This window comes from Alligator sinensis, unplaced genomic scaffold (assembly GCF_000455745.1).
Source record: "Alligator sinensis unplaced genomic scaffold, ASM45574v1 scaffold262_1, whole genome shotgun sequence".
Lineage (NCBI taxonomy): Eukaryota > Metazoa > Chordata > Crocodylia > Alligatoridae > Alligator > Alligator sinensis.
The window spans coordinates 3,724,569-3,747,724 of NW_005841904.1; the positions used below are offsets into that span (position 1 = coordinate 3,724,569).

Sequence of the window (23,156 nt, forward strand, 5' to 3'; positions counted from 1 at the left end):
GCAGCAGTGGGCTGGCGCCGGCGCCGCCCTGAGCCTGCCTCGCGGATGGGCGTCCCTTGTAGGAAGCCGGCGAGAGCGAGAAAGATCCAGTGGGCTGCTGGCCAGCCAGGCCGGCTGGGGGGGGGGGCCGGTGGGCGCGCGGGGCGCGGCCGTTGGCCGCCTCCACCCGCTGGGACGGGACAGGGCCCGGCCAAGGCTGCGCCTCGGAGTTCACAGGTCGCCCCGGCCTCTCGCGGTGGAGCTCCAGTTTAACCAGTGCTTTGGTGCTGGCACCAGGAGGTGGCGTCGCAGCCTTGCGTTTTCCCAGTCTTGAGGTTTCCTTGGTCTAAAGCCTGTGCAGAACTAATAAAGGGTCACTCTCTCCTGTTACTGCTGCACTGTTCTCCATCTGCCCCCGTGCTCAGGGTTGGAGCCCCAAGGCTGCCTGGAGTCCTGCACTGGGTGTATAAAAAGGAAAGATAAGTAAATAGTCCAGGTGTTCCCTGTGGGAATAGGCAAAGGACCAAACGCCGGAAGCAAACATGGGCTAGCAGTTCCCAGCCTTTGGGGTCACGACTCCATTTGGGGTTGCAGTGATTAAAAAAAAATGGGGTTGCAGGGATCACAGATTTTCTCCTTTTAGAGGAGAAAAAAGCAGGAAATGGCATGTTCCCCTTGCACGCTGTCAAAATTGCAGACTGCAAGGGGCTGCTTGGAGCTGGGGGGAGTGGAAGAAGGGCAATCAGGCAGGGGGTGCCATGTGCATCTGCACACATGCATGTGACAGCCAGGCAGTGTAGGGAGCAGGTCCCACAGCTCCCTGCAGATAAGTCTATGGGGTGGGGAGGGCAGATTGAGGCCCCCATGGTGAGGGAGTGGGGTGGGGCTGGGGTGCTGCCCAGCAGGGCTGGTGCCTGGGGCCCTGAGTTGGGCTGGGAATACAGGGCCCAGCTAAGGGAGCAGGATAGAGCCAGGGGTGGCTGGAGGGAGAGGTGTGCGCAGTGGCAGAGTCAGTCCTGGGGAAGGGAGGCATGGAGGGGCATGTGCACCCCAGACTTGTGCACAGGGCTGGGGCGGATGTGGGTTCGGGACTTCTCTCCCTGCAGCCATTTCCCACCCGGGGGACTCTGCAGTAGAGTGGGGTGGGGAGGCTTGGTGCCACTATTACCTCATCAGCTGTGCCTCCCTGCCAGGGTGCCCCCAGCCTGCCTATCAGCAGAGGGGGGTGCAACTCCATGCCACTGCTGCTAGGTGGGCAAGGGGGGACAGGTCTCGCCCACTGGTCCGCAGAAGCTCTCAGGGTGAGGACAGCAGGACAGGGAGCCCTGAGCCCACAGCAGGCAGCCTGCATCCACTCTGGCCTTGGGGGCCAGGGCGTAGAGCTGGACTCTGCACTGTACTCGCATTGCAGCAGTTGCCACCTCCAATGGGTGGCAGCTGGGGTTCGAGCACTATGGTGGGGGACTGTGGGTTGGGAGCAAGGGGTTCATGCTGAGGAAAACATTGGGAAGTATTGACCTAAGATAAAATAAAGCAGTAAAAGCATCCAAAGCTTGACAGCCTGCCGAGATGAGGTTACTAGATTACTAGGAGTGTTTCAGTTCCTGGTTTAAAATAGCGCCCCCAGCTTGCTAATGACTTTTTTCCCCTGATAATTGATTTAGCTGCCTGTGTGGTAAATTTGTTGCTATAACCTGCTTCTAAGTGGGTAAGTGTTTGAAAACAACCAATTACCGTTAGAAGTGATGTTTATTGACCCTTTAATTGTAGCATCTGCATGGTAGCTTATTTGTTTTAAATGTATTTGAATTGCTCAGAATATGTAAGATATAAAATGTATATTTCTGATTGCTTTCTCTGGTGTGGTTACTGGCTTCTTAAGCATCTGATCAAATGATGTGTTTCATAGATATGCTTTGACAAATTTTTATATATATAAAAGTGTATCCAGAAGCATCTTCTTGATGGAAAGACTTTCATCATCTCTGTCCATTGGCTGTGAAAGTACCAGACAGAAAAATGGATAAAGGGATTAGTGTATTAGAAACTGTCTAACTACAGAATCTCTAAAACACTGTTACCATTTCCCCATTCTAATGTTACTGTAAGACTCGCTTCCCACCCTATTGCTATCCCCTCTTAAAGATTACAGTCTTTCAGTGTTAGAAGATTATAAACATTGTTTGGGGAGTCTCTTTTTTATTATCTGACACTCAAAGCTGTCTGGTTTTACTTTCTAGCTTTGAATATTGGGAGCCTAGGACGTGGTCAGTGAGAGCATGTTGGGCATATTCAGGGAAGAAAAGGAACCATATCCTGATGTGTATTTTTCCCCCTCCTTCCTTTCTTCCACAGCTTAGACAAACCATGATCAAGTTCTGCCAGGAGCATTTGGCTCCAAAGGCCCAACTAATTGACCAGGAGAATGAGTTCAAGGGCATGCGGGTAAGCCCTTGATGTGTGTATTGAAGGTCTTTTTGCTCTGCATTGTGCCTGCCTCCAGAGGAAGGAGCCTGATCATGCCACATAAAATCATAGGAAGTAAAGGTTGGAAGGGATCTCAGGAGGTCATCTACTCCAACCGCCTGCTCAAAGCAGGACCAGCCCCAACTGGAGCATACCAGCCAAGGCTTTGTCTATGAAAACCCCCAAGGATGGAGCTCCCACCACCTCTCTGGGTAACCTGTTGCAGTGTTTTACTACCATCCTAGTGAGAAAGTTCTTCTTAATATCCAACCTAAACTTCCCTTGCTGCAACTTGAGACCATTGCTCCTTGTTCTGTCATCTGCCACCACTGAGAATAGTCTAGCTCTATCCTCTTTCAAACCCCCGTTCAGGTAGTTGAAGACTGCTATTAAGTCTCCTCTCGGTCTCCTCTTCTCTAGGCTAAATAAGCCCAGTCATGAATACTTGTTAGCTGTTTTACCCTCAAGATTAAAATTTCATGAAGGAGTTTAAATGAGAAATATACAGGGTTCAAGGAAGCGATGGAATTCCTACTAGCTTGGGGAATATCTAACCAGAAATTAATAAAAAGAGAGTGGTAGAGGACTGACGGTAATGTCTCTTCCCTGCCTGCTGCAGTTCTTATCAGGGTGCTTGTTCTAGGTTGTCTCTTGTCTAGAGATATGATACATTTGAAGCAAAGCAGTCTGCCACAACAGGCAAGGAACTTTTCTCATGCACAGTCTTTTTTATTAAATTTTTTTACATAAAATACTCTGTGCAAACACCATTGTATAAGCTGCTGTTTCAGGTTGGAACTTTTCATGTCTGCCTAACAGAAGCTGTTAAGTTCTGTGAACCAGACCTGCTTTAATTTATGGAGCTTACTGGCCCGCCCCTGTGTTAGAGTGCATAAGTTTCGCAAGACTTAAACACTTTAAAATACCTGCCAGAGCCTTGCAAAACTCTGCTGTCGATGTTCTCAATAAATAACTTCCAGCCTTATGTAACTTATAAAAATATAGCCCATTGCAGTAGATGTCATCCAGATCTTGCATAAAATTGATGTGCATCATCTAGAGCAAAATCCTTGTGAGGATCCAAGTCCAAAGGCCATTAACTCCCCTAATATGAGGAATACAGTTTTGCAAAGTCTGATGCCATCTTTGGCAAGAGGCAGCTTGTGCCCCAAGGCAAAAAAGCAGTTTTCTGAGGGGGCTATCAGTTGAGATTGAGTCAACATTGGAATTAAATTGGGAAATAAATTAACCCTTTGGCCCTGAGCCTGCAGAGATTAAGACTGTAAGCATAATGCCTGTGAATAGTTTTGATTGAACCCAGTGGCACACATGTGAAGCTATACATGTGTAAATCTTTGCAGCCTCCAAGTCAAAACTGTGAAGTGGCAGCTGCCACTCCACAAGAAAGGGGAGTGTTTATTCAGGGAAAGTAATTTAGTATGTTTGAGGAGATGGGCATACAAAGTCCTGTCCTTGTTCTCTGTCTGAGATAGATCATATTGATTGCTGTGTTCTGTATTTGTAGGAGTTTTGGAAGAAACTTGGAGAACTTGGAGTTCTGGGAATCACAGCTCCCAGTAAGTCAGTTCTCACCTTTTACACCAACAGAATGATTCTCCATGCAAAATGCTTCCCATATAGGTTCATAGACATCCTAGAGAAGTAGGGACCACAAGAGTCACTTAGTCTAACTCCTTGCCTGAGGCATAAAAGGTCTTGCATCCCAAAGGGGGATTGAAGCTGTGACCTTGGTGTTATTAGCATATCACTCTAACCAACTGAGCTAGTCAGCTACTCATTTGTTCTATCACAAATCACTCACCCAAGATATTATAAGCCCATGATGGAGACAATATGTTCATCCAGAGTTCCTGTTTCAGTGTAATTTAAAATTGTTTTGAGGGGATGAGGTGAAAAAATCATTTGTAAATACAGCCAACACTGAGAGTGACTATAAAACATACAGCCCATATTGGGCAAACGTGCTAATGGGAACTTTTTTTTGTGGCCCTTAAACAAACGAACAAAACCCAGGAAGTTGCTCCCTCCAGGAGGGAACAAGCACTAGGCCTAGAGGAACTGCAATATCAGACCAGCACTGGAGGTACTGCAATACCAGACTGTCTCTCAGGGAAGCTGAAGCAAGCTCCAACACCCTCTCCTGGTACCAGAAATGCTGACGGGAACCTTGTTTGGCCTTTAAAAGCCTTGTTTTCACTCCACAGGGAAATGGCACCAGGCCTGGAGGTATTGCGATAACAGGAGGCCAGAGCTACGTCTAATACCCTCCCCTTGGTTCCAAAAATGCTTGACCCTAGGCAATAGGTCAAGATTTCTTTGCAAAAATATCTTGTGCGTGTATGCACACACATACAAACGCTACCTCTACCAACCTGTCTTGTGACCCATATGGTGCAGCCCAAAGCAAACCTGAACAGTTACACCATTCTCATTACATTAAATGCACCATGCAACAGCATCCATACACCCACGTGTCTGTCACCATCACTTTTACCCATCACAATTCTTACGTTGATTGCATGCATGTGAAAGGACTTCAAGCAAATTCTCACTCTGTTTTGGGATTAGGAGGATGAGAATGAGAGATGTAGCGTTGGGAAATGTTTGATTATGATGCTTTGGATGTTTCTACATCCATTAAAATTTAAAACTATAGTATATTTTATAAGTATAACATGCCACTAATTAATTTATTGAGCAAGCAATGTACGGTGCCTTTAAGATGGAAGAGTAGAGATTCAGGAGCAATGGGGAAATCAGGAGTAACCAGCTCAGGCAGGCAGGTAGTCAAAAGTGGAAGTCCCAATGTAAGCATCTGAGACCTCCAAACAAGTTTGAGCCCAATGCTGAGAATTTTTAGATTTTTTTTATTAAATACAAATAAATTAATCTGAGCTGACATTGAATTTTCTTCTCCTCTTAGCGGAGTATGGGGGATCTAGTATGGGGTATTTGGACCATGTATTGGTGATGGAGGAAATGTCTCGAGCTTCAGCAGCAATTGGACTCAGTTATGGTGCTCACTCAAACCTTTGTATTAACCAATTTGTGCGGAATGCCAGTGAAGCACAGAAGGAGAAGTACCTACCTAAGGTATGTGATTGGTGCCTGTGCTATGTGGTCTGGAATGAGGAGAAATATCAAGCGGTAGGTTTAATTACAATTAAGCTAAATGGTCTAATGAAACTAAAAGAATCAGCAAAGGTCACAAGGTTTCAGACATTCTGGGTGCATCTACACGTTCAGTTAACGTCGAGCAGTAAACTCTGGCACAGTTCATGCTGGAGTCTGCACATGTGCCCAGGACCACAGTAGTTTGAGCTGGGGTGGAGCAGCCCTAGGCTGGCAGTAGGCTCAAGGGGCCAGCCCTGATCTGCGGGTGGTGGTGTTGGGCAGCAGAGGGGCTGGCTGGGGCATGAGGGTGCTGAAGTGCAGAGCCGTGTGGCAGTCAGCCCCTGCTCTTTAGTACCCTTGTCATGCCAGCCCTGGTCACCATCTACACCTGCCCTTCACATGTAATTACTCTGCCATAGGGTAGTTCTGCCCCTGACAGTGCTATCCTACAGCAGAGTTAATTAATTTACAGTGCACTTGTAGACAGTAATGCTTTACTGTGGAGCTGATTAAAGCACAGACAGAAATGGCAATTTTCACCTGATTTTTCGTGCTCTACAGTTGTGATCAAACACAAGTGCACAGCTGCAGAGCACTTTAAAGGGCCCGATCCCTGGAATCTGAACCCTCCAAACCAGCTTCATTAACTTCTGTCTCTACTTGCTAGTAGTAGAGCTTAGCTGATGCAGCCCAGCATTGCTCTCGGTGCTGTTTTCAGAATGGGAGAGGGGGAAGGGAGCAAAGGGAGCTTGTTCTAGGGTTTGCCCAGCTAGTGCTGGAGAGGGTGGTAGGGTGGATTGGAGTCTCCATCCCGTCCCCCCATCCCCTCCCCAAGGTGGGGGACTCTAATCCACACCTCCCCCCCACTCCAGTGCAGCTGGGGAAACTCCAGAACAGACCTCCCTCCCATCCTGAGTCAGCACGGGAGCTGGGAGGGGGACCAGAGCTAGGGGAAGTGGCTGCAGAGACGCAGCCTCTCTCCCTGGATCTGCTCCAAACTGGAGCTCAATCTCCTGCCTCCCAACCCAACAGCTAATGTCTGTTGGACTGGGAGGATCTGTCTGACTTATGGCACTTTCTGTGAAGTGCTTTGTGTTAGACCCTGCACTTCTGTCTGGTCTTTAGTCAACTCCTCAGTGAAATGTGGGCGTAGATGCACCCTCTGTTGCTGACCTGGGCTCTAGCATGCCATCTAGTGGGCACTAGTATTTGTGCACCTAACATGCTGAACTGAGAAGGTACTGAATTCTAGCATTAGTATGTTCTCCCAGTGCCAGGTCCCTTGCTCCCTTATTAAATAGAGAAGGCCTGTGGACTTCTTGAAATTTTGAATAGTAAAGATTATTTTGTCAATGTTAACTCCATAGCCAAGCCTGAAGCTGTTACTGCAGTTACCACAAGCTTCTGCCACTGCACAGATGCTACTGTTACGTTAAAGTGTCCTTTAAATGGATACGGACGTGGTTCCACTTCCTGTGAAGTCGCTAGGCACAGAATCAGGCTTTATAGTAAGAAAATATGTAAATCCTTCTTTTGCTGTTAAATCATGATAGGAGATTGATATGTCAGCTGTGTATCTTGTATGTTAAATCACTCTTTACAAAACAAAAAAGAAAAGCTTAGAAAACAAATTACACAGGGAAGGAAATCGGCAAGGAGGGAAGTACAGGAAGAAATGGTCACAAAGTAAAAGCAGCAGCTCTGCCAGATCCTGGTTTGAGGGGACACAGAAGGAGGGTATCCATCTGCTATTCTGTCACAAGTGAGGTGGGGATCATGGCACTAGTTTATTGCCAAGCCCTTTGCAATCTCTGCCTATCCCTCTCATTAGTCTTTTGTGTTTTACAGCGCTAGTTTTAAACAAGTTGAACCTCCATCTACATACATATAAAGCATTTGCCTCTGCCAATCAGCCATTTAAAAGGGCAATCGGGAAGTATAGAACATGGAGTTTGGAAAAGGCATATGGCTGCCAGCATGATTCTGTTGGCACCTTCCTGGAGAGAGAGAGAAAAAAATCTGCTTTTAAAACAGGAACTGAAATGCATATTGCCTCATCCTGATAGTCCCACTGTGATTTGGTTCTGTGCCCTTAGCATAATGACAAAAGTGAGCCTGTTGTCTGAGGTCTTTCAGGTACAAGGTTTCCCACTTGCATCTCATATGTAGCACATTAAATTTCGAAACTTAGTGAGAACCCCTTTTCCCCCAGAATACAGCAAACCCATATCCTCTTTTCCATTTTCCTTGTATATCTCTTTTCCAGTTAATCAGTGGGGAGCACATCGGAGCCTTAGCAATGAGTGAGCCCAATGCTGGTTCTGATGTTGTCTCCATGAAGCTGAAGGCAGAAAAAAAAGGTAAACCATGTCTTAAAGTAACTGGGAATATTGTTCACACTGGGCAGAAGAAATGCTTGAACAATCTCTTCTTTACATTTAGATTTAACTTTCTCAGCCTACTGGGCTCTTCCTAATCCAAGACATACCAAGGTATCAGTCCAGATTGATGTTCGTGTTGCTCTGTAGCTCACAAGCAGAAAGTTTGCACAGGTGTATGGGTGAAGGGGGACTGACTGATGCTCCTAAATGCAAGAAGTGTAAACATGTCTGTCTTGGAGGAGAGTTAAAAGATGCACTGTTGTGATTTTCCAGAGTGCTCGTTATGGTGGAAAGGTTGCCTTTATGACTTTAGGGAGGGCTCCGATAGTGGCTTATTTCATTCTTTGGACCCAAGAATCAAGGATTTGGGGATGTATTTTACCCAGGACTGCTTTAGGGATTCTCTTGGAATGTCCTAGGGTATAGACACATGTAACACTTAGCCTAGTTTAAATGCATTATAAACCTGGAATGCACAGATGTACCTGTTAAAGCTTCCCAGAATGGTTCAGAAGTATACCTTGAGTATCCCAGAATGGTTCAGAAGTATACCTTGAGTATCCAGTACTCTGGTGCACTGTGAACCAGACCAGTGTTACATGTTGACTCCAAGATCTGGGTCTGCTCAGTCCTCTAGGCATCCCAAACAGAATCATTCCTCAGCTCCTTTGCCACTGCAGCTGGCTGCTTTGGTGTGCAGTCAGAACTCTACTGCCCCCTCCCCCGGCTACTCTTTTGGCCTTTTTTTATCAGTGAGCTAGCTCCTTTGTACTGCTTGTTCAGTAGAAGCTAGCTTTCTAACAATAGCTGTGTCCTCACCCTACTCAACTGCAGGACCTTATCATTCTACCCTCAGCCCCTGGGAATCCAAAAATATGGATCCAAGCACTCTCCCAGCCATCAGCCACCAAGTTAGGCAAGCACACTGAAAAGTTTGGTCAAATTCATGTTACCAGCCTTTACTGAACTGTTTAGGAGAGAAGGGAAAGCATAAAAATGAAAATGTCCCTAACCACAGGTTACCTGCTTCTGGTGCCGTCAAACCATGGGTGCAAGTACTCTCCCCACTCACCCACTGGGAGGCATTCTTGGCTGGGTCCTTACTCTCTCTCTCCCCCCCCCCCCCCCCCCCCCCCCCACCCCCACACTCCCAAACCCTCTAAAACACATTACTCCCTCTCCCCCCCCCCCCCCCCCCCCAAGGTCAGAGCTACAGCACTGCAATGCCTTAAAGATGACCATTTCTACCTGGAATGCTAGGGTACTGCACATGTGGACGTCTCTGCCCTGAAGTGATCATGAACCAGTTCCCAATCAGTGACATTTGGAAACAGTTCAATTGTTACTTGCATCCACACCCTTAGAGACCCTGGCTTGTTGGGTCATGAGTAGGGATAGAGGTGTTTGTGTGGTCCTGGGATTTAATCCATTTGAACTAACGATTGCCACTTTGTGTTTTTTAGGAGATTACTTTGTTTTGAATGGGAACAAGTTTTGGATCACTAATGGCCCAGATGCTGACGTTCTGATAGTTTATGCCAAAACAGATCTCAATGTTGTTCCAGCCTCCAGGGGTATAACTGCATTCATTGTAGAGAAGGTAGGCTTTAAGTTACCGAAGAGGAAGACGCCTGCCATACCTTATTGAATCTTCTTGAGGCTACAGTCCTAACAGAATTAATTAATTTAGAAGGCTGAGTTGTTTTATTTTGACGAATTAGCAGCACCTTTCTCAGGAGTGTATTGTCATAATAACAACAGGACAAGTTATGTCCTCACCTTCTTCTTACACTCAAGTTTAACAAAATCATGAATTCAGTGGGACAGAGGACTGATTATAGTCAGCATTATCAGCAGGGAGCACTTGGAGCATGAGAACTGAACAGATAGCCTGCTTCCTGGATAAGAAATTTAGGAAGAACAGAATCCAATATAGCAGGGCCTGCAGTACTGTAACACTACTTGTCTCCTACAGACTAACCAGCTAGTCCCTAAGGTGATACCCTGCCCTACCTTCTGCCTTCTACAAAGAAATATCAAAGACACATGATGCCTTGACATTTCCTTCATTGTCTCCTTGGGCAAGAGACTCCATGGCTTCCTTCGTGCCACTTCTGTACAACTAGAGTGTCAAGAGTGCCATCTTTACTTCTGGGCACTATAGTAGCGCCTGTTCCCCTCCCTCCTCAAGATTTCTTTGCAGTGGTCTGTTAATGTGTTGTACTATCCACTAGCCTTTTCTTATCTTTTCAAACCTTAGCATCATTTTCATTTTCCCTTCCCTTCTCTCCCACTCCTTAATTTTGGAGCTAATAAAGTATGTAAGAACATTTTGTGATCTCCTACCACAGCCTCTCTACTCCCCGTTCTCCAGTTGTCCTCCTTTGCACTCCTCTGGCTGTGAACGCCAGATTAGGGCCTTAGATTGTAAGCTCTTCAGACTCGGAGGAACTGTCCTTTCCCCTCCACTCCTTTCAGTTTGAATGTAAGGGCATCACATACGTCTAGCATAGATTCAAATACACATTTTACAGTCCAGCTAATCTGTTCGTGCACTTCCCAGAGTCAAACTCGAACACCACAACCACAGGGCCTGAAGAGTTAATCACTATCATATATCGATTTAAATATTTAGCATCTGGTGCTGTGTTCTGACTAAGCCATTCTTAGGTGCTCAAGATTCATATGCATTAGAAAATGGATTCCTCTCCCACGGTTCATGTGCTATCTCCAGCAGCAGTTGCTGGTACACACATTTGCTTTCCTCCCCCACACCTGCAGCATATCCATTTGTGATTGTTCCAACACCAGAAGTTGTACCCTAATGTTCCTCCAGCATTCTCATGCATTGCAGATCCCTCATTATTCACACAACTGAGGAAGTTTCAATTTTTAGCTGGGGTGATTTTTTTTTTTTTTTTTTTTTTTAACTTCCAGAAGTGGAAAGTTTGTAACCTCTTTCTCTCTTGATTTTTGCAGGGAATGCCTGGGTTCAGCACCGCCCAGAAGCTTGAAAAGTTGGGAATGAGGGGATCTAATACTTGTGAATTGATCTTTGAAGACTGTAAGATTCCTGGTAAGTGACTGAGAATTGAGCAGAGCTGTTTACTTTCTCCACATGGTGTTTTCCTCTCTTCTCATGCACATATATCACAAATCAATCATGTGTATATACAAATTGTGAGTAAAGGCTTTTCCACATATTTGGCTCTTCAGCGGCCATCTTACAGACAAGGTGGTGAGGCTAGAGGTTTACTCTTGCACATGAAAGTGAATGAACATAGGTCCTCTGATTAAATCTGACACTTCTTTCTACCCTTGGGGTTGGACTATGCTAGATATTACACTTAAGCACTAGCTTTATAAAGCTTGGAAAAAAATCAGGAAAAAAATGTTGATTTGCCTGTTTTCACTGGAGTTCTCTGCCTGAGTCATGGGAACAGGATTTGAAGGAACCCCCTAATTGGTCACTGGGTTTCTGTTTTCCAGAATCTCTAGTTGAAGGTTGTGGCCACTGACTTGGATGCCATTCTGATTCAACTCTATGGTCACGTTTACTTGTGGAAATAAAATAATAATCATTCAACAATAAGCAGAGGAGATTCATCATGTTGATTTCTGTAAATTCTAATTCCGCGTCTGCAGGATGAGCAAATCCTTAGTTCTCCATACACCATGAAAACTGCTTTGCGCTGAGGCTAGGGATATTGTCACTTTACAGGACTTTCAGAGACTGATTGAGATCCTTAAGTTCAACATCTTTGGATTTTTTTTAACCAGAATCCCAGTCTGGGGTCAGAAAAGCTAGTGAGATAGAAGACTGAGTCTTCCAGCTATCCCCTGGGAGCTCTGATGCACGCAGAACACAGTGTTCTCATGGCAACAGGATTCCCAGTCTCTGATAACTCACTGAACCAGATCACTGTAGTGCTGAAACCTTACACTGTTTGCATGTGAGCTTTTCTACTGCTGCTTCTGATCTCCTACCTTGGAGTCTGAGTCAGTTCAATACCTTTTCATCTATCTGCAAAATCTTTCTCTTGCAGATCAATATGTCCTCTAGCACTACATTCCCATCTATTTTAAAGTACATGGATTTCATTGCCAGGAGTGCTGCACTGTGTAGACTGTGTGTTTCTCGATAGTAAGTGCTCTCTCTGGAACCATGTTCTTAGGTCATGTGGTGCTGGTAAAGAACCAGTTCAGAGCGCTTTCTGTTTTCTGCCCTAAGGCACAGCCAATAGGGCTGCCCCTCTGCGCATTGTCTGTATCCTTCAGCTCATTGCATACCCATTCATTCCTTTTCTCCATCTGCATAGATTGGAGAATTTGTGTTAGTGCAGTCCCTGAAGCAAATGCCTGAGCCCTCCTATAGCTATGGTACTCCACTATTTGTGAGCAATTTTATCTTGCCGTCTTATCGATAATGATGTTTCTGCTCTCTGTAAAACCTGTTTACAATGGTTGCTCTTAGTATGTTTCCTTTCCCTGAATTTTCAGCTATTTCCCCAAAGATCCAAGTTCCTTTGTGCTTTTCCCTCTTAAGGTCTGCCATCGTAGAAAAGTAGGGCTGAAAGGGACTCCCAGAGGTCATTTAGTCCAACCCCCTGCCTGAGGCAGGATCATCCCTGTCCAAACCATCCATTTGATGGTTTAGACTACCCTAATAAGATGACCATCAACCCTGATACAACACATGCCTAACTTCCTAACCTGCTACAGGTAAAGCATGGGAACCATGGCTGCCAATGTCCTGCTTCTATGAAATTTTGTCAATATATGCTCAAGAAATCCTGGGTAGATGGCCATGCCTCCCACTACAGAACAAGGCAAAAAAACCCACAGTCCGTACCAATCTGACCATGAGGTAAACTTCCTTCCTGTCTCCAGGTATAGTGATTTGCCTGACCCTGAGCAGAGGGGCCCAAACCCTCTAGCCAGGAACCTCTGACTTTGATCCCAGGAGGAGCACTGGCACACCCCAGTGTGACCTGATGGAGGGGAGTTAGCTGCAGTTCTCCTTAGAGCCCATCAGCCCAGCTCCTGAATGAGCTGGAGATGGGGCAATCCTTCAACTCCTGTCCCAGATTATTTGCTTCAGAGGGTACAAACTTATCTGCTGTCCAGAATTCTGTCTGGGACTAGTTTTCAGCTTGAATATCTCACAGCTGTATTGCCATGGAATGGAAGCCTGAAAGGCACATCAGTCTCCATGTACTTAAGATGACAGCATTCCCAGTGGGCAATATCCTGCCTTTACCCCAGCCATGGTTTGTAAGGCCTCCAATTCTCTCATTATTACCATGGTACAGTCTCACTGAGGGAGGTTTCTTTTCTGCTTCTCTCTCCTCATTGCACATTCTTTAGATCTTCCAAAGAGTACCTGGGTTCTTTAGTTCTCTCTTTCACCTGCTGTCCTGTGTGTCATTTGTCTTTCATCTCTGTAGACCTAACACAGGCTTTTAAAAGACTTGAACATTTGCAGGGTTTGTGGAAAGCTGCTGGATTACCAGCCCTGCAAAGGGAATGTGGCTAAGGGTTATGCAAGTTTTCCAGTACTGTCCTGCCAGTGCATCCAAACCTGACACATAGGGAATGAAGAGACTTCTGGCGCACTATACGTTCAGTCCTTATTGTCTGTTAGGAATGCCCATTATGGAAATATACCTATTATCAGAGACTATATACCCAATACAGAAATGTACTTATCAGAGACTAAGTCTCATTTGTTTCATGTAGTAGACATCAGCTGGGAATGCCTTTCAGTTACTGTCAATTTGGGCAAGTGCTGAGGTAGCGATTTAGGAATGAAGAAGTTTCATAGTTCTTAAGTCTTCCATTCCTTTAGATGTTCTTTGCCTAGTTTTGTGGATCTGTAGACAGTACTTACCTTTAGAGAATGAGAAGTGGATAGAACCAACTGCTAATATACCTCATATGACTCTACTACCTTGTTTTTAGCATTGGTCAGAAAGAATAGGGAACTGTGTGTGTATTATGTAAAACTTCAAAAAAATGCCTGTTCTGTTCCTACTGCTTGTGCCCCACGGCAAGAAGTGAATACTATGACAGCAGTGGTTTTCAAACTTTTTTTCATTTGCAGACCCCTTTAGAAATATTGAATTAAGGTGTTGCATACCCTTTTGAATTGTATATGTGGGTATTCACGTACTTTTGTCTGATCCTGGTCATCTTTTGCGGACCCTTGGACATAGCCTGTAGACTCCTAGGGATCTATGGACCACAGGTTGAAAACCATTGTACTAGAGGCCTGAATCTTCTCCCTAGAGAACATAGATCTATAGATGACCGCTTGTCTTCAAAGAGTTCTGCTTATAAATAAATAACTGGCTCTTGCTTTTTGCAGCTGAGAACATCTTGGGACAGTTGAGTAAAGGAGTCTACGTTCTGATGAGTGGCTTGGATCTGGAGAGACTTGTACTGAGTGGTGGGCCACTGGGGTAAATGCTGTTTTGTTATTATGCTAGTTATAGATTCAGAGATTCTGAGACCAGATGGGACTATTAAAACTAACTTTGTATGATCTCCTACATAAGTGGCCATAGGACTTCCCTGATATAATTGTAGTCTGAGCTAGGACAAATCTTCTAGAAAAACCAGTCTTGATTTTAAAAGTTTCTGTTGATGGAGATTGAACCTCAGTCCTTGGTAAGTTGCTCATGTGTCTCTTTAGTGTATGCCCCTTTGCCAGTTGTAACTAGTGATCCCAATCTACGATGCTGACTCTTTCCAATATACAGTGCCCCTCAGAGGAAAAAGAGCATCTGATTGATAAAGAGATTAACTCTTTATTAGTCAGTGGTTAGGTACTTACTCGTCCTTTACCTTGCCTCCCTCATGCCCTCTCTGAGATCTCTACTGACCCTTTTTGTGGGAAGACTGCTTCCAAGAAGGAGAGTTCATTCCGACTCATTCAGTTTTATATTTCTGTATGCTACTCAACCAATGAGATTTGACCTGGTCTTTTGCTGAGAAGCAAGGCAGTTCAGTATAACCTGAGCTAAAGCTGTAATCCTCCAGCTCCACCTCCTGCATTAAGCAAAATGAAACTTTACAGCAACATGCACTAGCAGGCAGTGTTGTCTGCTGCTTAGAACACAAGACACTAGGAGTAAAATCTAGGTTCTGCTTCTTTGCCATGTATAGCCTCTGGAAAGTTGAATAATCCTTCAGTGTCTCCTTTCCACCTATCTGTAAGTGGATTTCTCAGACTTTCTGGGAAGGTATTAATGTAGAGAATACCTAAAACCAAGCTGCTGTTTCCTATGCAGCATATTAGCTCAGTTTTCTATTGCAAGGACCCCTGAATTGGCACTGGGCCCCTTAGCTCTCTAAATCCCCTGATTCAGTACAGTCACTGTTGATTGTTTATTACTTATCATTATATTGCATGCACAAAGACAATATGCTACACCTGGATATTACATCTGTGATGTGCTGCAAACTCTTAGATTGAAAATGCAGCATTGCAGGGGATGGAAAACTTTAACATCTGGGTAAGGGACAGTTTGGAGCTTTGGATGCCCAGGAAGGAGTGAGAGTTGGCATCCCAAGAGAGTTGGGGGTTAGAGAAACGGGGAGGCAAATAACTTGACTTTGGGAGAGAGAGTTAAGTGCTTTATTCCTGACTGTCCCTCCTCTCCCACCCTCCACAAATCTTTACAGAGACTAGATGTCCCACTGTACCCTGTTCTAGTACCTTCTACAATAGCCAATATCATTCCTCATGAGAGAAGTACTGTAATAATCAGAAAGGAAAGGGTTAATGTGTCCATTTAAGATGTCATTGTTAGGCTTCAGTGCTAAAGCACTAATGCCTATTGGGATGAATGGGGGCGGGGGGGGGCACATCTCTCAGAGTGATTGCTTGATGCTGCCTGGTTATACTTTATGACGAAAGGCATTTTTAAACAATAAGGCTTGAGAAAACATTAAATGAAAATTTAGATTCTGTAGTATGATTATCCTTTTGAATTTACTGCAGTTTTCATGACTATATTATTGCATACTGGGTTGTACCTTAGACTGAGCTTAGGTTTGTTTGTTTGTTTGTTTGTTTGTTTGTTTGTTTGTTTGTTTGTTAAGTAATCTATCTTTCTCCTTCTTCTTTTCCCCTCCATTCCCACCCCTGCCTGTTTCTTTCAGGATTATGCAGGCTGTTCTTGACTATGCACTTCCATATTTACATGTGAGAGAAGCATTTGGACAGAAAATTGGCCACTTCCAGGTGAGAGCAAGGGGAAAGAAGTAAAGTGAGGGGAAAGAACTTAGAAGCAGTTTTTAATCGGGTAGTTTGTTAAATGACATCTGAGAAAATGGCTTTGTGCTGATGGAACATCAATGTTTTGTTACGGGCTTACAGGAAAATACATGTTCTGGATTTGTGCTGAAGCTGTGTTGCTTCCGATGAGATTGTGACAGGAACTGGTTAGTTGGTATCTGTATCTGAGTTAGTATTGTGGACAAACTGGGATTTGGAGTCCTACAGCTCTGCTGGGTCTGACACATATGAACTTATGAACCAAGACAGCCGAGGCTCAGTGTTGTGCCAGCCAATCCAGCTTTTTTGGTTTGTTCAATTTCCAATACATAGCATGGTAAACCCAACAAAACCAATGCCACTTCCTCTATGCTTGAACCCAGAATATTGCCATTTTTTTCCCTTCATTCCTTTTTTTCCCCTCAAGTTAAGTTTTAATATTGAATATAAATCATACTGTTTTGTGTTTTGCTGCTGTGTGCAGCTCATGCAGGGTAAAATGGCAGATATGTATACACGGTTGATGGCATGTCGGCAGTACGTGTATAACGTGGCTAGGGCCTGTGATCGAGGACACGTCAATGCAAAGGTCAGCTTACTTCCTCGTGGGCTACTCATACCACTGGTTGTTCCTCTCCCTTTATTCTTGTTCATGTGGGGAGTGGGGGGGCTTATGTTGTAGGTGTCCACGAATCAGTTTATAGAAGATACAAAATTCTTTGAATATCTTGTACTCTCAGGGGAAGGAAAACTTTGCTTTACAAGCAACAGATTTATTGGTATTCATAACCATAGAATAGAAATCCAAACAAAATGTTCTGGCGACTGAAAGCAGCTACAGCAGTGACTAAAAGGCGTTGACACTTCTACAACTGTTACCATAACTGTATTTGGCTCAAAGAGACAAATAAGAGACAAGCAGTTGGAGAATAGTGTAATATATCCTAAGCCAAATTGTCTCTCTCTTCCATGAGCATGATGCCATTTGTGAAGGAGACAATAGTATCTCTGCTGCATTTTTTTGTCTTGATGTGGCCCAAATACAGGCATTTCACCACATTTCAATGTCTCTGCACTAGAAAAAACAAATGTTTTTCCACCATTCTATCCAGGGCTTGGAAGCGTATGTCCTTGTAAAGGACTAGCTTATGCATGTTAGTAATTATATAAACTTGTTGAAAGGTAAATGTTATTGGACCAATGCAGGCGAAATCTTTGACTCTCTTGTAAACTGTGTCCCTTCCTTAGGACTGTGCGGGAGTGATTCTCTATTCAGCAGAATGTGCTACACAGGTGGCTCTGGATGGAATTCAGTGTCTTGGTAAGAATATAGAAGATACCCTTTTTTCCCCTGCTTCTGTGAGCACAGCCATAGGTAGAAAGTGACATGTAGGACTCTGTAGTCATAGTCCTAATCACTCAACTGTAGGCAAGAAATTACTGACCTCTTCTTTTCGGTTGTAGGTGGAAATGGTTACATTAATGATTACCCCATGGGTCGCTTTCTGCGTGATGCCAAGCTGTATGAGATAGGAGCAGGAACCAGTGAAGTGAGGAGACTCGTCATTGGCCGGGCCTTTAATGCCACCTTTAAGTAACACCCATCAGTAAAGAAAAACCTTCATCACCAAGAGGCCTTTGATCTTTGAGCTTGTGACGCACAGGCTTTCTCTGTGTTCATGATAATGGAATCATCACCTGTTGACTCCATGCTATCTATTCTGTGAACAAATGCCTCTGGGTTTACCTGGGCTTTGAACCTGACAGAAGACCAGAACTAAAAGTGTATTCTTGTGACTAGTCTGGCTATTCATTCATCCTATTCAGAAGCCATCCTGATCTTGAAACTTCTAAGGAGTTGAGACCTGAAGTTGGTGCCAGGGATATATTGCCATTGGAAAAGCATGGTTCCTGCTTAATGAACAACTCTCATGAAATGAGAGGAAATCAATTATTTTGACTGACTGGTTGTGAGAGAATGGATGGGGGAGAAAGGAACTTTGTACTTTTAAAAATTTTGAGTGCTATTGAACAAAGTGTTTTTAAGGTTCTGCTGCTGGAAGATGAAATATCCTGATGTGGTACTCTATTGGTGTGTTAACCTGTGCCATTCAGTTAATATCTTCTTTGGGAAACCAGATTTTAGCTGAGTTCATGTTAGTTACCACATGCCATTAATATCAAAAGAGCAGAGCCACACAAGCAACGTTAGAAAAACGTTTCCTAAAACCTCATTAAAATGTCACATAAGTTTCTTTGCACACTGCTTTCCATGTTCCTCCTGCTTACCAAAACTTTGGAGTGTGGTCTGAAGGCTTTACTCCTTTTGATTGTTTACTTCCTGCTGCTGGTTTCACCACCCCTCACTTCAGGAAAAGTTAAAATGTCCAATTTTTCCCCATGACACCTCATGAATGAATCATGGGGGACAAAATGGACTTTTTATTTGAAGGCTCACTCTTCTGTTGGCAAATACATGTGCTTGTCCCCCCAGTTTAGCCATAAAGAGAAAGAAAGCAGTCAGCATGAGTGTGGCAGGATTTGAAGGTGTTTTAAGGAAACATTACAAACAGCAGAGCTTATATGTTGAAAGCTTTTGTGGCCTTCCCTGAATAAGAAAGTTGCAGTGTAATTCAACTTCAAAGAACAAATTGCAGGAAAAAATTAAATGTTATATGTATAATAGAGGAGTGAAACAGTTGCCATCTTGGCAGTCTCATACACAAGACTGCAAATAGCTTTATTTTCCTGTTATATTTGGCATCTTTCACCAAAAAGCCTTGCTTCTCCCATATTTCCTGGACCATCACCAATACAACACTCCTTCTCTCCCTCTTACAGAACAATAGAGAATTAAAAAAAAAACAAACTTCAGGTTCAGTGACCTAGCAAGGTAAAAGACACAAAGTCCTGGATCTAATGAAAGCTCATGTTACCACAATTCCCTAACAAATAAGTGAATCAGGAGATGTCATTCATATATGCGCACAAAAAATTGAAGTACTCCTGGACCAAGGGGCAGGCAGCTTTCAGTGTGCGGGTGTTGCCCCTACAGTGCCCTCTCTGTAGGGGCAGACAGGAATTTGAGGACTGCCTTGTCAGACAATTGAGGTGATTTTTACAGTCTGCAAAAAGTACCAAGGTGATCTTGGAGACATCCAGGACCCAACACAGAAAGGGCTTTGTTACTTAAGACTTAGCCCCCTGCATTGCACCTGAAAAGGATTTGGAAATTAAGAGGCTCTTAGAACATAAGTAACATCTGCTTCATGTGTGAAGCACCATGTGCATTGATGTTTTGAATGTATGAAAAAAGAAATGTTGTGTGTTCTTGTTTCTTGAAGTGACTGAGCACTTACATTTTACCTCAAAATAATATTCATTCTGTGTCCAGCATAAGGTTGGTGTTGATTGTGTTAGAGCAGGGGTGGGCAAAATGTGGCCCGCGGGCGGCCTGCCAGGGCATTCCATCCGGCCTGCGGGCCCCCTAAAAAATTTAGAAAATGTAATATTAATCTGCCCCTGGCTGCCTGTCATGCGGCCCTCGATGGCTTGCCAAAACTCAGTAAGCGGCCCTCCGCTCAAAATAATTGCCCACCCCTGTTAGAGGAATTGTGCATTACCAGTAATCTGCGAGACCCCCCCAGAAAGCATGCCACTTCCATGAGTCTCACAGAGGCAGACTGTGCATCCTGGAGCAAGTTTCTTAGAGCAAGGGCAAGGGAAAAGAATGCAACACAGGACTGGGCTGGCTCTCCTTCCCCAGAATATCTATGAACACTGTCCTGTCTCAGCTATTCAAATAGCAAAAAGCAAAAAGGGAGTTTTCAAATCTGTCCAAGGGATTGGGTTGCCAGACTCCCATTACAATGAATAGCATCTTTTCTGCAGCTTTAAAAACCTCAGCCCTAGTCCCACGATATATCTGTAAAATGGCCAATCTCTTGGGGAGAGCCTGTAGCAGCACTTGCATTGACAAAGATGCAGAGACTCTGCGCAGTATTTTGAAATATCATTGGCAACCCATTTTTCACTGATGTTCTTTAACTCTACTATAGGAATAAATCACTACAATTTTCCTTGAAGACTTAAAATAATAATAATAATAATTTTAAAATGTTGGTACTGAATCATAACATTACAGTCTGTCTCAAGCCAGAAGAACCTTACTGAAACAATTATCAAAGCACCCGCAATCTTAAGAGGCTCCATGCTCCAAATCAGAATGGAACTGGCTTTTAAACCTGCCCTCTCACCTTGGAGGGACATGGCTTTAATACGAATGATTAAGCATATCATACTTTCTGGGCTAATCAGCATCTCAAAGTTAAGACAAATTAGATTAATGTTGAATGCACCATGGGGCAGGTTTGGCAGAGAGCTCCATAAATCCTAGGAAAGCTTATGTTTATCAGATCCCAAGCACTTTTGTGGTATGGCTGAGGTGAATATCAAGTGATCTGTCTTGTGACTGGCATTGATTAGCTGGGCAGTTTTTATATGGTGGTGTATATCAAGGAAGCTCCGGTGTTGTGGGGGAGGGTCTGCAATGATTAGAGTTTCCGTTTTCTAACATACGTACAATGCTAATAAAGAACTGTTGTTGCTCAGCTTGCATGCATTTGCCTTGTACTTTGCCCAGCAGGGGGCATTTAGAGACTTTGTATGGTCTGAACTGCGAAATAACAGAACCCGACTCCTCCCAACACACACATCCTGTGCGGTTAGAGCTGGTGGGATGAATGGGGACGGATGTTGCCTTTTGTTGCCCTCCCTTCCCCTTCTCAACGAACCACTTTTTTCCCCCCCTCCCTCTAATTGTTTTAAAAAAGCTGGTGGTAGATCTGGCAGGTGCAGAAGCCTCTCTCAGACTGTGCAGCCGGTAGGAGAATGTACAAGGGCACCGTGCCCCTGGCTATGTAATTTCTCATTTCTGTTGCACTTAAATTGTAATGGAAATCATTCTAGCCTGATAAGAGGTAGTCAGTTGATTGCAGAGCAGGATTACTCAAATATGCTGCACCTTACCTAGTTCCATAGATGTCTCCTTGTGGCAGCTAGCTGGTCATTCAGTTACGGGGGCTGGGAGGAAGACGTTTGGAGAATTCAGGAAACTACTTCACTAAATAATCAAACATCCAGTTTTATTTTACCATTATATGAAGAATGTGGGGACTTTGAATGTATGGTCTTCAGACACAAACTCCTCCCTGATTGTGAGGGGCTGTGTCCTGCCTGGGAAAGTGAGATCTGTGCAGCACCTGCAACCTAGAAGGTTTTTATAGTTTAATAGTTGTTAGGGGCTGGAAAGGGACCTTGCAGATCATCAGGTCCAGCCACTCCGCACGTGGGCAGGAAGGACTGCAGAGGTCAGATGATCCCAACAAGATGAGCGTCAAGATGTTTTTTGAAGATCGCTAGGGTGGATGACTGTGCTACTTCTGGGAGAAGCCTGTTCCAAATCCTTGGCACTTGGCTTGTAAAGAAGTTTTTTCCTTATGTCTAACTTGAAGCAATCTTCAATCAGCTTGTGCCCATTCTTTCTTATCCTCCCGTGGGGGACCTTGGTGAATAGATGCTCCCCCAAACCCTGATGTATGCCCCCGATATACTTATAGGCGGCAACCAAGATCCCTCTGAGTCTTCTCTTCTCCAGGCTGGACAATCCCAAGTCCCTCAGTCTCTCTCTCTCATCTTTTCCTGGAATTACATAAGTAATTCTTACTGGTTGTATCCAAGGTATCTGTCCCTGTAGGCTCTGGGCAGTGGTTCATATATTTTGAAGGATAGCAATTTCCTCAGAAAAGTAAAACCAAGTTCCCACCACTTCCCCCTCACTCTGTGAAGCTACCTGCTTTTGAGGAATCCAGCCTGGGTGACTTCTTTCTGAGAAATTTCAATCAAGGCTGTGTTGCATCTCAGTTCCCCATGCTAAAAGATGGATGAACCAAAGCAGTCCTGGCATTATATTTTAAATACAGTAGTTCAGGTGTAGTCTGATCTCTTGCCAGTGGTGAATTTTGCAACTGAGGGCAGTTACAGTTGTTGCAACTGAGCTGTGATAAATGTGTAAGGACATTGTCTATACAAGGGAACTTGTTGGTACAACCACAATTGAGCTTCATTTGCACTGAAACACAAATCAAGGTTTTTACAATCCTTATATCCCTCAATGGTTAACTGCTTTGTTTATCTCTTTAACTCACCATTGCCGCTCTCAACAACGTCCTTAACTTAACTGTTGTATTTAACTGATTGTGGTCTGCTCTGGCTGTATCCTAGAAAACATAGGGGGTTATTTGATGTAGAAATCCAAATCAAAGAGCATAAAGAAATGTCCTTCCACTTACTGGGAGGAGAGGGGGAATAGGTGAATAAAATATGAGTGGGTTAGGCTGTTAGGGCCTCCTCTGTGGTCCCTGCTGTAGTTTTCAGGTTAACCTACAAAAGGTTCTCACAGTACAGGGTTATCAGTACCTTAGCTTCTCCCATGTTCCTTCTACAAAACCACCTTTAAATCAAAATCACTTGTTTCAGGGGATGCCAGGAAGAAGGCCGTTTTCTGTCCAATCTACAGTTTAAAGCTATTGCTGATGGGATGGGTTGCAGTATGGATCAGTCACACCTTGTGCACAAGAGTATCCGCAAAGTGTGCTACATCTGTAGTGATTTGGGGCTGCAATTAAAACAGGTCCCACTATATTGTCAAGATCCAATTGTATCTAGAGGAGCATTTCAGGGAATCTGTGCTATTGCAAATGCAAGAAGATCGTCAGGACCCCTGTCATTGGGCTGGAGCATCCATGCAGATGCCTACATAGCTGTCCCCTTTAGAAAGCTGTCGTACAGATCCCTTTCCTATCAAATGAGTAGGCAGCCAGGAAGTTCTGTGTGGTGAGGGGCAAGTTTCGGCA

General features: G+C 44.3%; 1 protein-coding gene and 1 long non-coding RNA gene across 3 annotated transcripts in view; one reads left to right on the plus strand and one right to left on the minus strand.

Moving 5' to 3' along the window:
* Positions 1-144: 144 nt before the first annotated feature.
* LOC106721891 overlaps positions 145-23,156 on the minus strand; it is an 80,136-nt gene continuing 57,124 nt past the window's right edge. The window contains exon 3 of the long non-coding RNA XR_001357615.2: positions 145-1,975. This is a non-coding gene — a long non-coding RNA (uncharacterized LOC106721891). The remainder of the gene's footprint in view (positions 1,976-23,156) is intronic.
* On the plus strand, positions 2,284-20,852 carry IVD (isovaleryl-CoA dehydrogenase). 2 transcript variants are annotated; one of them, XM_006018536.3, is made up of 11 exons: positions 2,284-2,424; positions 3,971-4,022; positions 5,390-5,559; positions 7,847-7,940; positions 9,425-9,561; positions 10,941-11,037; positions 14,329-14,422; positions 16,128-16,209; positions 16,727-16,831; positions 17,491-17,563; positions 17,707-20,852. In XM_006018536.3, the coding sequence occupies exons 1-11, from the start codon at positions 2,299-2,301 to the stop codon at positions 17,838-17,840; spliced, it is 1,164 nt and encodes a 387-aa protein (XP_006018598.1). In that variant the 5' UTR covers positions 2,284-2,298; the 3' UTR covers positions 17,841-20,852. The 2 variants fall into 2 exon arrangements, with proteins under 2 accessions (XP_006018598.1, XP_025053543.1); XM_025197758.1 differs by lacking the exons at positions 2,284-2,424; positions 3,971-4,022 and adding an exon at positions 4,048-4,609.

Excerpts from the sequence above, each read along its gene's own strand:
- IVD (XM_006018536.3), top strand. The coding sequence starts at position 2,299 with ATGTGTATTTTTCCCCCTCCTTCCTTTCTTCCACAGCTTAGACAAACC. Across the intron at positions 14,423-16,127 it reads CTGAGTGGTGGGCCACTGGG|GATTATGCAGGCTGTTCTTG; the intron begins GTAAATGCTGTT and ends TGTTTCTTTCAG. Across the intron at positions 16,210-16,726 it reads AGAAAATTGGCCACTTCCAG|CTCATGCAGGGTAAAATGGC; the intron begins GTGAGAGCAAGG and ends TGCTGTGTGCAG.